General features: G+C 49.4%; 1 protein-coding gene across 3 annotated transcripts in view; it reads right to left on the bottom strand.

The window, feature by feature from the left end:
• Nucleotides 1-15,249, bottom strand: part of anks1b (ankyrin repeat and sterile alpha motif domain containing 1B) — a 332,396-nt gene that overhangs the window by 6,211 nt on the left and 310,936 nt on the right. For all 3 annotated transcript variants that reach the window (XM_082977782.1, XM_082977781.1, XM_082977783.1), the window contains 4 exons: nt 13,823-13,894; nt 11,944-12,030; nt 8,122-8,259; nt 7,702-7,869 (listed from right to left, as the gene is read on the bottom strand). In XM_082977782.1, coding sequence (XP_082833908.1) covers nt 7,702-7,869; nt 8,122-8,259; nt 11,944-12,030; nt 13,823-13,894 — 465 coding nt within the window. The remainder of the gene's footprint in view (nt 1-7,701; nt 7,870-8,121; nt 8,260-11,943; nt 12,031-13,822; nt 13,895-15,249) is intronic.

Raw genomic sequence — 15,249 nt, 5'->3', positions numbered from 1 at the left:
AGAGAGGTCTGAGAACAGGAGAGAGAGAGAGCTCTGAGAACAGGAGAGAGAGAGAGAGAGAGAGAGAGGTCTGGGGCTGAGAGAACAGGAGAGAGAGAGAGTTATAGTGGAGAGGCACGATCACAGACTTCCACACCAACACTTAAATATGGAGGCACTTGCTTTAGGTCTGAAAAAATATTGTTGGCCTCATATCAATGTACGTATCACAATGTATTTTAATGAGGAAAGAAAAGAAAACAGTATAAAATATATAATATTACAAATAATCTCCATACTGTACTCTAACCCCACAACAAATTCCCATTACTGAAAATGACTTGTTCAAGACCAAGCTATGCTCTTTCCCCCTCAAAAGTTAACTTTTCAACAACCAATCAAAACTCATTCTGGTTGCCGAGGGTGCTTTCCTTCCACCACATTGGTCCGTGATAGACTAAAAGATGATTTGTGGGGTGGGTCCCTGCCTGTGAACACTGCAAAGCTGAAACTGGAAGAATGTATGAATGTGCACACACACACACACACACACGATGTGAGTGGAGTTGACAGAGGCAGGACCAACCACCGAGACAAACAAAATAGCTTCTATTGAGTGATCAAAGTGTATGGAGACAAAACCAACAAAGAGAGCAGTCAGTCAAGAGTAAGAAAGAACGGAGAAGGGAGGAAGACCTGAAAGGGAACTTTGTGAGGGTGACGGAGGAGGAGTGGTGAAGGAGGAGGAAGTGGAGGCCGGTGGGGGGTGTATATGTGACCCAGCGACCAACGGCTAGAGGGGTACATGATGACCTATAGGGGGAGGAACACAGAGGTCAAAGGGGGCCTGCTCGGCAACAGCACGGCAACGACACTGAAACCGTATGGTAACAGTTCGGTAACGCCATAGTAACAACTGCAACGATGGTTAACACCAGGGACACACCAAAGGAACACTTCATGCAGGCAAACGAACACACATACACACAAGGATGAGGTAGAGAAAGGAGGACAAGACAGAGGAAGATTTAAAAACGAAGCCGTATCTGTCTTACCAGGAGAGAAGGAGGAGGAGAGGAGGAGAGGAGGAGGAGAGTAGGAGAAGAGAGTAGGAGAGAAGGAGGAGAGAAGGAGAGGAGAAGGAGAGTAAGAGAAGAGAAGGAGAGTAGGAGAAGAGTAGGAGAGGAGGAGAGGAGAAGGAGAGTAGGAGAGAAGGAGAGTAGGAGAGGAGAAGGAGAGAAGGAGAGGAGAGAAGGAGAGTAGGAGAGGAGAAGGAGAGTAGGAGAGGAGAAGGAGAGGTGGAGAGGAGAGTAGGAGAGAAGGAGAGGAGAAGGATAGAAGGAGAGGAGGAGAAGAGGAGTAGGAGAGGTGGAGAGAAGGAGAGTAGGAGAGGAGAAGGAGAGAAGGAGAGGAGAAAAGGAGAGTAGGAGAGAAGGAGAGGAGGAGAGGAGTAGGAGATGAGGAGGAGGAGAGTAGGAGGAGAGAAGGAGAGTAGGAGAGGAGAGTAGGAGAGGAGGAGGAGGAGAGTAGGAGAGAAGGAGAGGAGAGTAGAGAAGGAGAGAAGGAGAGGAGAGTAGGAGAGAAGGAGAGGAGAGTAGAGAAGGAGAGAAGGAGAGGAGAGTAGGAGGAGAGAAGGAGAGTAGGAGAGGAGGAGGAGGAGAGGAGAGTAGAGAAGGAGAGAAGGAGAGGAGAGTAGGAGGAGAGAAGGAGAGTAGGAGAGGAGGAGGAGGAGAGTAGGAGGAGAGAAGGAGAGTAGGAGAGGAGGAGGAGGAGGAGAGTAGGAGGAGAGAAGGAGAGTAGTAGGAGAGAAGGTGAGTAGGAGAGGAGGAGGAGATAAGGAGGAGAGTAGGAGAGGAGGTGGAGAGGAGGAGGAGGAAAGGAGAGAGAAGGAGGAGAGGAGGAGCACAGAAGGAGAGGAGGAGGAGGAACAGTAATCCACGGGTTTACACAGACATAGAAGTGCTGCAAAATAATGACTGTGAACAGCTGCTGGTGGGAATATTAAGTGAATCCTGCAGCATGCTTCACTGTAGTTCCCTCCGCAGCACTACACAGGCCATTAACTACATTGCCCACACACACAACACAAACACATGCAGGCATATGCTCAAAAGCACACACACACACGAGCACACAGACACACTGTCAGGGCAGGCGGTTAATGGTTAATGTAACAGCAGCGGAGTCATGCCATCGTCCATCATCTCTGTGAATGGCCTATGAATATGAACACACACACACAGAGGGAAAGAAAACCTCACATCTCCAACCCACTAGATAAGACAATTACAATTTTAGATAGCAGCACTACTATGACTACATATATTATATGACCTCCAACAGAGAGTGACAAAGCTGTTCCCTGTCACTTTGCCTGTCCCCTGACTCACTCTATCTGTCCCCTGACTCACTTTATCTGTCCCCTGACTCAATTTCTGTCCCGACTCACTTTATCCGTCCCGACTCCCTTTACCTGTCCCCTGACTCCCTTTACCTGTCCCCTGACTCACTTTACCTGTCCCCTGACTCCCTTTACCTGTCCCCTGACTCACTTTATCCGTCCCGACTCCCTTTACCTGTCCCCTGACTCCCTTTACCTGTCCCCTGACTCCCTTTACCTGTCCCCTGACTCACTTTACCTGTCCCCTGACTCCCTTTACCTGTCCCCTGACTCACTTTACCTGTCCCCTGACTCCCTTTACCTGTCCCCTGACTCACTTTATCTGTCCCCTGACTCACTTTATCTGTCCCCTGACTCCCTTTACCTGTCCCCTGACTCACTTTATCTGTCCCCTGACTCACTTTATCTGTCCCCTGACTCACTTTACCTGTCCCCTGACTCACTTTATCTGTCCCCTGACTCCCTTTACCTGTCCCCTGACTCACTTTACCTGTCCCCTGACTCACTTTATCTGTCCCCTGACTCACTTTATCTGTCCCCTGACTCACTTTATCTGTCCCCTGACTCCCTTTACCTGTCCCCTGACTCACTTTACCTGTCCCCTGACTCACTTTATCTGTCCCCTGACTCACTTTATCTGTCCCCTGACTCACTTTATCTGTCCCCTGACTCACTTTATCTGTCCCCTGACTCACTTTCTGGAAGGGGACATTAGTACTGTACATGAGAAGCCTATTCCCTTTATAGTGCTCTACGTTTGACCAGGGCCCATGCAATATATAGGGAATAGGGTGCCACATTTGGGCCGTGACCATACTCATATAGCCCAGTAAATCCACATGGGAACAATTTACAGAATAAGGCTTTTAAGGCTCCAGTGGTGTACAGTGCATGTCTATGGTAAATCTAACTGTCCGTCTAGGTCTATTTTAAAGCTCCAGGAACTGGAATCCAAGGGGAGTCTGGGGGGAGAGGAGGCTGACAGACAGGCACTGTGGCTGGGGTAGATGGCTCTGGCAACGTCTACCTGCGTGGGACTGGGAGAGAGCCATGGACAGAGCCAACACTAACACACACATAGCTGAGAGATACACACACACACCCATAAAGCTGAGATGCACACATACCCATAAAGCTGAGATGCACACACACCCATAAAGCTGAGATGCACACACACCCATAAAGCTGAGATGCACGCACACACACACACACACACACACACACACACACACACGCAGGGCTCTACAGAGCTCTATGTAAACAGCCCTCATCAATCACCCAGGGCTGTAAGAGACTGCAGGGAGAGAAAGATAGAGTGGGTCTTTTACAGATCAAACATTCATCTACAACAGTGATGTAGTGGTCAGAAAATAGGTGGGGAAACTCTGATCGCCAGTCGCAGTGAAAAAAGTAACGCTTCCTTTTCTTTCTGCAAAAGGTGGGTAAAATGTGTTGCTTTCACTTACCCTCAACTACACCTCCGATCTACAGCTCCGATCTACACCTCTGACCTGCACCTCCACTACACCTCTGACCTGCACCTCCACTACACCTCTGACCTGCACCTCCGACCTGCACCTCCACTACACCTCCGACCTGCACCTCCACTACACCTCCGACCTGCACCTCCGACCTGTACCTCCACTACACCTCTGACCTGCACTACACCTCTGACCTGCACCTCCACCTCTGACCTGTACCTCCACTACACCTCCGACCTGCACCTCTGACCTCCACTACACTTCCGACCTGCACCTCCACCTCTGACCTGTACCTCCACTACACCTCCGACCTGCACCTCCACTACACTTCCGACCTGCACCTCCACTGCACCTCCGACCTTCACTACACCTCCGACCTGCACCTCCACTACACCTCTGACCTACACCTCCACTACAAGCTCAGTGTGGCCAAGACACACACACACACACACACACACACACCTCTGACCTCCACTATACCTCCGACCTGCACCTCCACTATACCTCCGACCTGCACCGCCACTACACCTCTGATCTGCACCTCCACTACACCTCTGACCTGCACCTCCACCTCTGACCTGCACCTCCACCTCTGACCTGTACCTCCACTACACCTCCGACCTGTACCTCCACTACACCTCCGACCTGCACCTCCACTGCACCTCCACTACACCTCCGACCTGCACCTCCACTACACCTCTGACCTGCACCTCCACTACACCTCCGACCTGCACCTCCACTACACCTCTGACCTGCACCTCCACTACACCCCCGACCTGCACCTCCACTACACCCCCGACCTGCACCTCCACTACACCCCCGACCTGCACCTCCGACCTGTACCTCCACTACACCTCCGACCTGCACCTCCACTACACCTCTGACCTGCACCTCCACTACACCTCTGACCTGCACCTCCACCTCTGACCTGTACCTCCACTACACCTCCGACCTGTACCTCCACTACACCTCCGACCTGCACCTCCACTACACCTCCGACCTGCACCTCCACTACACCTCCGACCTGTACCTCCACTACATCTCTGACCTGCACTACACCTCTGACCTGCACCTCCACCTCTGACCTGTACCTCCACTACACCTCCGACCTGCACCTCTGACCTCCACTACACTTCCGACCTGCACCTCCACCTCTGACCTGTACCTCCACTACACCTCCGACCTGCACCTCCACTACACTTCCGACCTGCACCTCCACTACACTTCCGACCTGCACCTCCACTACACTTCCGACCTGCACCTCCGACCTTCACTACACCTCCGACCTACACCTCCACTACAAGCTCAGTGTGGCCAAGACACACACACACACACACACACACACACACACACACACACACACACACACACACACACCCCCCTCTGACCTCCACTATACCTCCACTATACCTCCGACCTGCACCGCCACTACACCTCCGACCTGCACCTCCACTACACCTCCGACCTGCACCTCCACTACACCTCCGACCTGCACCTCCACCTCTGACCTGCACCTCCACCTCTGACCTGCACCTCCTCCTCTGACCTGCACCTCCACCTCTGACCTGCACCTCCACCTCCACCTCTGACCTGTACCTCCACTACACCTCCGACCTGTACCTCCACTACACCTCCGACCTGCACCTCCACTACACCTCTGACCTGCACCTCCACTACACCTCTGACCTGCACCTCCACTACACCTCCGACCTGCACCTCCACTACACCTCCGACCTGCACCTCCACTACACCTCTGACCTGCACTACACCCCCGACCTGCACCTCCGACCTGTACCTCCACTACACCTCTGACCTGCACCTCCACTACACCTCTGACCTGCACCTCCACCTCTGACCTGTACCTCCACTACACCTCCGACCTGTACCTCCACTACACCTCCGACCTGCACCTCCACTACACCTCCGACCTGCACCTCCACTACACCTCCGACCTGCACCTCCGACCTGTACCTCCACTACACCTCTGACCTGCACTACACCTCTGACCTGCACCTCCACCTCTGACCTGTACCTCCACTACACCTACGACCTGCACCTCTGACCTCCACTACACTTCCGACCTGCACCTCCACCTCTGACCTGTACCTCCACTACACCTCCGACCTGCACCTCCACTACACTTCCGACCTGCACCTCCACTACACTTCCGACCTGCACCTCCACTACACTTCCGACCTGCACCTCCGACCTTCACTACACCTCCGACCTGCACCTCCACTACACCTCCGACCTACACCTCCACTACAAGCTCAGTGTGGCCAAGACACACACACACACACACACACACACACACACACACACACACACACACACACACACACACACACACACACCACACACACACACACCTCTGACCTCCACTACACCTCCGACCTGCACCTCCACTATACCTCCGACCTGCACCGCCACTACACCTCCGACCTGCACCTCCACTACACCTCCGACCTGCACCTCCACTACACCTCCGACCTGCACCTCCACTACACCTCCAACCTGCACCTCCACTACACCTCCAACCTGCACCTCCACTACACTTCCAACCTGCACCTCCACTACACTTCCGACCTGCACCTCCACTACACTTCTGACCTGCACCTCCACCTCTGACCTGTACCTCCACTACACCTCCGACCTGCACCTCCACTACACCTGCGACCTGCACCTCCGACCTTCACTACACCTGCGACCTGCACCTCCACTACACCTCCACTACAAGCTCAGTGTGGCCAAGACACACACACACACACACACACACACACACACACACACACACACACACACACACACACACACACACACACACACACACACACACACACACACACACACACCTCTGACCTCCACTACACCTCCGACCTGCACCTCCACTATACCTCCGACCTGCACCTCCACTATACCTCCGACCTGCACCGCCACTACACCTCCGACCTGCACCTCCACTACACCTCCGACCTGCACCTCCACTACACCTCCGACCTGCACCTCCACTACACCTCCAACCTGCACCTCCACTACACCTCCAACCTGCACCTCCACTACACTTCCGACCTGCACCTCCACTACACTTCCGACCTGCACCTCCACCTCTGACCTGTACCTCCACTACACCTCCGACCTGCACCTCCACTACACCTGCGACCTGCACCTCCGACCTTCACTACACCTGCGACCTGCACCTCCACTACACCTCCACTACAAGCTCAGTGTGGCCAAGACACACACACACACACACACACACACACACACACACACACACACACACACACACACACACACACACACACACACACACACACACACACACACAGCAACCATCGATAAACACAACAGACCACAAAAAGGAGTGAGTTAACGCTATACACACCAACACAATCACAATAACATGCTAACGCTGATAACAAAGCTAACAAAGGCATTGAAGGAGCTTAGAGATGTTCACTCTACACCTGTACTGGAAACAGAGGACAGGTGAGAGGTCATGGACATGGTGAACAAAAGTCATAGAGTAGGTCAGAGGTCATGGGAGACACTATAGGCTAGTGGATGTTGATGAGAGGTGAAAGGTCATAGGAAAGGGTACAGAGGAAAGGGAAGTAGTTGTGTGATGAGGAGGGTTGGCTGCAGTATTATGTGGGACTTATAAAGGCTTATGTTGACAGGTGAAATGTTGTGGAACAACTTGGTATAGGAGCTTACAGTTGGTCTAGACAGTACGGTATGGCTCGCACAGACGTGTTGACGAAAGGTGAGAGGTCGTGGTAGAAGTTGCAGTAGAGGGTAAAGGTTAAACGGAGAGTATAAACTAGTGTCATTACTCACAGACTTGCGGATGTTGACGCGAGGCTTGGGGACGGGCTTGTTGGGCTTGATGTCGAAGCTCTCTGGCAGCGTGGAGGAGCCATGGCCACTCTTCCTGGCCTGCAGGGCCAGCTGGTAGGCTACCTCAAAGGCCTGGCCCAGGGTCAGGATGATCTCATACGCCAGGTTCTGTTATAAACACACACACAAACACGCATGCACACACACACAAAATGGCATAAACACACACACACACACACATATACGCATGTAATGTTACGCATGTATGCACACGCACTTACGCACACACACACATGCAAACACACACTATGTCAAATCTGCCATTTCATCATAACAGTAGTTCTCAAACCAGGAAGTAACTAATTAATAAAGACACTTCCCCCCCTCACAGACAGAGGGTGCTGTGTGTGTGTGACTCACCACGTCGAAGGCAGTGAAGACATGGCAGTAGTGGTGGCTGGACTTGAGGTCTTTGGTGATGTAGGCAAACGTGGACAGATCCTCAGGATCCTGGGCCGCACAAGAGATGTTACGGATCTCATGCTCAGCTATGATGTTCTGGAGAGAGAGACAGAGGGAGAGACAGAGAAAGAGAAACGGAGAGAGAGAGACAGAGGGAAGGAAGGAGAGAGTGTGGGAGAGAGAGATACAGAGGGAGAGAGAAAGACAGAGAGAGAGAGCAAGAGAGAAAGAAAGAGACAGAGAGAGGGAAAGACGGAGAGAGAAAGAGAGAGAGCAAGAGAAAGAGAGGGAAAGACGGAGAGAGAAAGAGAGAGAGCAAGAGAGAGCGAGAGAGAGGGAAAGACGGAGAGAGAAAGAGAGAGAGCAAGAGAGAGCGAGAGAGAGGGAAAGACGGAGAGAGAAAGAGAGAGAGCAAGAGAGAGAGAGACAGAGGGAAGGAAGGAGAGAGTGTGAGAGAGAGAGAAAGACAGAGAGAGAGAGCAAGAGAGAAAGAAAGAGACGGAGAGAGAAAGAGAGAGAGCAAGAGAAAGAGAGAGAGCAAGAGAAAGAGAGAGGGAAAGACGGAGAGAGAAAGAGAGAGAGCAAGAGAAAGAGAGAGGGAAAGACGGAGAGAGAAAGAGAGAGAGCAAGAGAGAGAGAGACAGAGGGAGAGAGAAAGACCGAGAGAGGGAGGGAGGGAAGGAGAGTGAGACAGAGGGAAAGACGGAGAGAGAAAGAGAGAGAGAGCCAGAGCGAGAGAGAGAGAGTTGGAGATCTTTAGAGAAAGTTTATGTGATGGAAGTACACTGTTGATCTTGTGAAACTGACAATGTTATTTTTTGCTTCCACCCAGTACTGTTCAGTTCTTACTCTCAGTAATGGTGCTTCCACCCAGTACTGTTCAGTTCTTACTCTCAGTAATGGTGCTTCCACCCAGTACTGTTCAGTTCTTACTCTCAGTAATGGTGCTTCCACCCAGTACTGTTCAGTTCTTACTCTCAGTAATGGTGCTTCCACCCAGTACTGTTCAGTTCTTACTCTCAGTAATGGTGCTTCCACCCAGTACTGTTCAGTTCTTACTCTCAGTAATGGTGCTTCCACCCAGTACTGTTCAGTTCTTACTCTCAGTAATGGTGCTTCCACCCAGTACTGTTCAGTTCTTACTCTCAGTAATGGTGCTTCCACCCAGTACTGTTCGGTTCTTACTCTCAGTAATGGTGCTTCCACCCAGTACTGTTCGGTTCTTACTCTCAGTAATGGTGCTTCCACCCAGTACTGTTCGGTTCTTACTCTCAGTAATGGTGCTTCCACCCAGTACTGTTCGGTTCTTACTCTCAGTAATGGTGCTTCCACCCAGTACTGTTCGGTTCTTACTCTCAGTAATGGTGCTTCCACCCAGTACTGTTCGGTTCTTACTCTCAGTAATGGTGCTTCCACCCAGTACTGTTCGGTTCTTACTCTCAGTAATGGTGCTTCCACCCAGTACTGTTCGGTTCTTACTCTCAGTAATGGTGCTTCCACCCAGTACTGTTCGGTTCTTACTCTCAGTAATGGTGCTTCCACCCAGTACTGTTCGGTTCTTACTCTCAGTAATGGTGCTTCCACCCAGTACTGTTCGGTTCTTACTCTCAGTAATGGTGCTTCCACCCAGTACTGTTCAGTTCTTACTCTCAGTAATGGTGCTTCCACCCAGTACTGTTCAGTTCTTACTCTCAGTAATGGTGCTTCCACCCAGTACTGTTCAGTTCTTACTCTCAGTAATGGTGCTTCCACCCAGTACTGTTCAGTTCTTACTCTCAGTAATGGTGCTTCCACCCAGTACTGTTCAGTTCTTACTCTCAGTAATGGTGCTTCCACCCAGTACTGTTCAGTTCTTACTCTCAGTAATGGTGCTTCCACCCAGTACTGTTCAGTTCTTACTCTCAGTAATGGTGCTTCCACCCAGTACTGTTCAGTTCTTACTCTCAGTAATGGTGCTTCCACCCAGTACTGTTCAGTTCTTACTCTCAGTAATGGTGCTTCCACCCAGTACTGTTCAGTTCTTACTCTCAGTAATGGTGCTTCCACCCAGTACTGTTCAGTTCTTACTCTCAGTAATGGTGCTTCCACCCAGTACTGTTCAGTTCTTACTCTCAGTAATGGTGCTTCCACCCAGTACTGTTCAGTTCTTACTCTCAGTAATGGTGCTTCCACCCAGTACTGTTCGGTTCTTACTCTCAGTAATGGTGCTTCCACCCAGTACTGTTCGGTTCTTACTCTCAGTAATGGTGCTTCCACCCAGTACTGTTCGGTTCTTACTCTCAGTAATGGTGCTTCCACCCAGTACTGTTCGGTTCTTACTCTCAGTAATGGTGCTTCCACCCAGTACTGTTCGGTTCTTACTCTCAGTAATGGTGCTTCCACCCAGTACTGTTCGGTTCTTACTCTCAGTAATGGTGCTTCCACCCAGTACTGTTCGGTTCTTACTCTCAGTAATGGTGCTTCCACCCAGTACTGTTCGGTTCTTACTCTCAGTAATGGTGCTTCCACCCAGTACTGTTCGGTTCTTACTCTCAGTAATGGTGCTTCCACCCAGTACTGTTCAGTTCTTACTCTCAGTAATGGTGCTTCCACCCAGTACTGTTCAGTTCTTACTCTCAGTAATGGTGCTTCCACCCAGTACTGTTCAGTTCTTACTCTCAGTAATGGTGCTTCCACCCAGTACTGTTCAGTTCTTACTCTCAGTAATGGTGCTTCCACCCAGTACTGTTCAGTTCTTACTCTCAGTAATGGTGCTTCCACCCAGTACTGTTCAGTTCTTACTCTCAGTAATGGTGCTTCCACCCAGTACTGTTCAGTTCTTACTCTCAGTAATGGTGCTTCCACCCAGTACTGTTCGGTTCTTACTCTCAGTAATGGTGCTTCCACCCAGTACTGTTCGGTTCTTACTCTCAGTAATGGTGCTTCCACCCAGTACTGTTCGGTTCTTACTCTCAGTAATGGTGCTTCCACCCAGTACTGTTCGGTTCTTACTCTCAGTAATGGTGCTTCCACCCAGTACTGTTCGGTTCTTACTCTCAGTAATGGTGCTTCCACCCAGTACTGTTCGGTTCTTACTCTCAGTAATGGTGCTTCCACCCAGTACTGTTCAGTTCTTACTCTCAGTAATGGTGCTTCCACCCAGTACTGTTCAGTTCTTACTCTCAGTAATGGTGCTTCCACCCAGTACTGTTCAGTTCTTACTCTCAGTAATGGTGCTTCCACCCAGTACTGTTCAGTTCTTACTCTCAGTAATGGTGCTTCCACCCAGTACTGTTCAGTTCTTACTCTCAGTAATGGTGCTTCCACCCAGTACTGTTCAGTTCTTACTCTCAGTAATGGTGCTTCCACCCAGTACTGTTCAGTTCTTACTCTCAGTAATGGTGCTTCCACCCAGTACTGTTCAGTTCTTACTCTCAGTAATGGTGCTTCCACCCAGTACTGTTCAGTTCTTACTCTCAGTAATGGTGCTTCCACCCAGTACTGTTCAGTTCTTACTCTCAGTAATGGTGCTTCCACCCAGTACTGTTCAGTTCTTACTCTCAGTAATGGTGCTTCCACCCAGTACTGTTCAGTTCTTCTCTCAGTAATGGTGCTTCCACCCAGTACTGTTCAGTTCTTACTCTCAGTAATGGTGCTTCCACCCAGTACTGTTCAGTTCTTCTCTCAGTAATGGTGCTTCCACCCAGTACTGTTCAGTTCTTCTCTCAGTAATGGTGCTTCCACCCAGTACTGTTCAGTTCTTCTCTCAGTAATGGTGCAGGAGGAAAGAAAGCCTCTCACCTTGTTTGTAGCGTCGATGAACTTGACTCCCTTGTAGGAGACGGACAGAACAATGGTCGGGACTTTCTTCATCTGTTCTGTAGACTTCTGTAGAGTGGAGAGAGAGACGGAGAGAGAGACGGAGAGAGAGACGGAGAGAGAGACGGAGAGAGAGACGGAGAGAGAGACGGAGAGGGAAAAGAGGAGTCTGAGTTAACATTTGATGTCAATGAGTCAATTAGACTAATGATGGACACCAACACAAGGCTAACAAGACGGTCTCACTGTCTCCCCCTACAGCCGAATAATAAAACCCTACAATAAGAATCTCTTCACAATATAATACCATTTGAGAGAGTGGGGAATATGGTTGTAAAACTTTCAATAAATTCCCTTTTTTTATGAGATCCTGGGTTGGAGGATTCTGGATTTACGACTTATTCCCTCCTGATTCTGTGAATCCTCAAACCGGGATTTGGGGAAAGGCAGGGAATTTATTGGAAGTTCTCGGAATTGTGCAACCCCAGTGGGGACAGATAGAGATGAGAGCTTATGAGATGAGAGCTCAACACAAGCTTATAACGAGATAGAATAAGAGGGAAGGGGTGGGAAGAGAGATGAAATCAACACAAGCTTATAACTAAGTAGAAAAAGAGGGAGATCGGGATGAGCTCACTGCACAGAGAGAGCCAGCCTATCAGCACACTCTCCTCTTTACTAGCAGAATCAATTCCAATCTTCTCAAAGTTCAAAGGTTACAAAATCTATACGTTTTGAACATGTCATTTGCACCCATTGTTTTCCATAAGGCGCGGGCCTTATGGAAAACAATGGGTGCAAATGACATGTTCAAAACGTATAGATTTCCCCCTTGGAGGTCCTATATAACTATCAGCTTTCAACCCATAAATATTCCCCCTATGGTCCTTTCTTCTTTCTATTCCCGCCCAGACTTACGATCAGCCGCTCTCGTCTGACAGCCGCATGTTTCTTTTCCCTTCTCCCATTGCTAAGCTCATTATGCGCTGCCGCAGTGGGGAATGATGGGACTTAAAATCAGTATCACCCTAGTACCATTATTCCACCTGTCAGGGATTTAATATATTCAACAGATCCTGTATGAATTCCTCTCCTCTTCCTCCTCTCTCTCTCTCTCTCTCTCACTCCCCCCCACCCACCCACCCTTCCTCACACCCCCCACCCACCCACCCTTCCTCACACCCCCCACCCCTGCTCTCACTCTCTGTTTCCTCAACATCAGCATATTTCTAGTGCAGCGGTTCCCTGTCAAGATCACGGGCTTATGAGGGCCGACAAACGCAGCGCTGCGAGACACAAAGACAGAAGACTGGGGAGCAGAGGGAATTACATATGCATATGGACCATGTTGATACTGTGTCCACAAGCATGGAAATATAGAGAGAAAAGAGGCAGAGTGATGGAGAAGGGGGGGGGGGGGGGGGTAACAGGACGCAGGTACAGTAGGTACATCGAGAGCGGAGCTCCACATTTAATGACCCTTGAAGTCTGACAATAAAAACAACAACAGCATCAATCGTTTTGGCAGATCAAGATAAACCGAGAGAGGGAGGGGGAGAGGGAGGGAGAGAGAGGCTCTCTGAGCTGTCTGCTCTCCTCAGATGTGACCAAACAGATAAAGATGAGGAGGAGAAAGGATGGTGGAGGGGCAGGCAGAGTACAAATATTAATAGTCTGCTTCCTCACTTCCACACTGCAGTAACGAGAGAGAGAGAAAGAGAGAGAGAGAAAGAAGGTGAATGAAAGTGAAAGAGAGCAAAAGAGAGAGAGGTGAATCCAGGTTTAAAATGAGACTAGAGTGGTGGTTAAAGTGGCCCTAGTTTCTCTCTCTGGGTGGTAGTGATGTGCCGGGCCCTCTTACCCTCATCTTGGAGCAGGCGTCTTGTGTTGACTCTGTTCCTCTCAGCTCTTTCACCAGCATAGAGCCCAGATACTGTCAGAGACATAAAGGTAAACAACGTTAACATTCACATTCCATCCTAGAGATATTATACAGACACATGAAGGATCATTCAATGTAAGATGGAAACTTAAATGATCAAATAACTTAAACTCAAATAACTTAAACAAATAACTTAAAAAAAAAACAATATTCTGCTGAGATGATGACATCACTTGCTGTATGTGTGTGTGTGTGTGTGTATGTGTGTGTGTGTGTGTGTGTTGCAGCTAGCCAGCCAGTCACATAATAACGCAGTGCTTTCTGAAGTGATTAAAACAACCTGGAAATCCCCAGAGGAGTGTAAACAACGCTGGGGCGGGCTGGAAATGTGCAAAGTGGGGAGGTCAATAAGTGAGGACCTGGTTTGTGAGGACACAGACCCAATTTAATAAAGAAAGTGGTTTATGGGGACAGTAGTTATGGGGACATTAGGGCTAAAGGGATGTAATGGGTGTACGATTAACTGCTCAGCGCGCCTACTGTTGATTTGAGAGCTAAAAGCCCCAAAGAGGATTTCTTATAGGATGTCCTGACACCCAAAGTGTAAACATTGATCGTTTTATACCTAGACCCCCTGACCCTAAATCATTTACCCTACAGGATATGCTTCTGAAAAATGTCCCGGCAAAACGATCCACCTAATCTTACCCTTCGTCAAAAGATAACAAATACATTGCATTAGCTTAACGGTAACACAACCACACCCTGATTTCTCTCCTATTTTATGCGCAGTAGAATGAATGAGTCATTTCTTTATGGGAGGTCGGCTGGTGGTTGTAGTGGGGTTGTCTGGGCTGGTTACTGCTCTGTCTGGCTCTGTTGTTAATAATGCTACGGTATCAAGGGAGTGTCATCTGTTCTCGTATAGAGAACACTGTAAAAACGTTACAAACCTCCAAGAAGCCCCCCTCTCTGTGTGTGTGTGTGTGTGTGTGTGTGTGTGTGTGTGTGTGTGTGTGTGTGTGTGTGTGTGTGTGTGTGTGTGTGTGTGTGTATCAATGTGCACACATACAGTAAATCATGTTACAGTGTCAGGGTAGTGTCGTCTGATGCTGAAAACGTTACACAGAACATAGTAATAACATTACATAGTGAAAACACTACAGAGAACATAGTAATAACATTACATAGTGAAAACGCTACAGAGAACATAGTAATAACATTAGAGTGAAAACGTTACAGAGAACATAGTAATAACATTACATAGTGAAAACGTTACAGAGAACATAGTAATAACATTACATAGTGAAAACACTACAGAGAACATAGTAATAACATTACATAGTGAAAACGCTACAGAGAACATAGTAATAACATTACATAGTGAAAACGCTACAGAGAACATA

Source organism: Salmo salar, chromosome 07 (assembly GCF_965601325.2).
Source record: "Salmo salar chromosome 07, fSalSal1, whole genome shotgun sequence".
Lineage (NCBI taxonomy): Eukaryota > Metazoa > Chordata > Actinopteri > Salmoniformes > Salmonidae > Salmo > Salmo salar.
The sequence above is the reverse complement of the archived record's forward strand: the minus strand, read 5'-3'. Positions and strand labels throughout refer to the sequence as shown.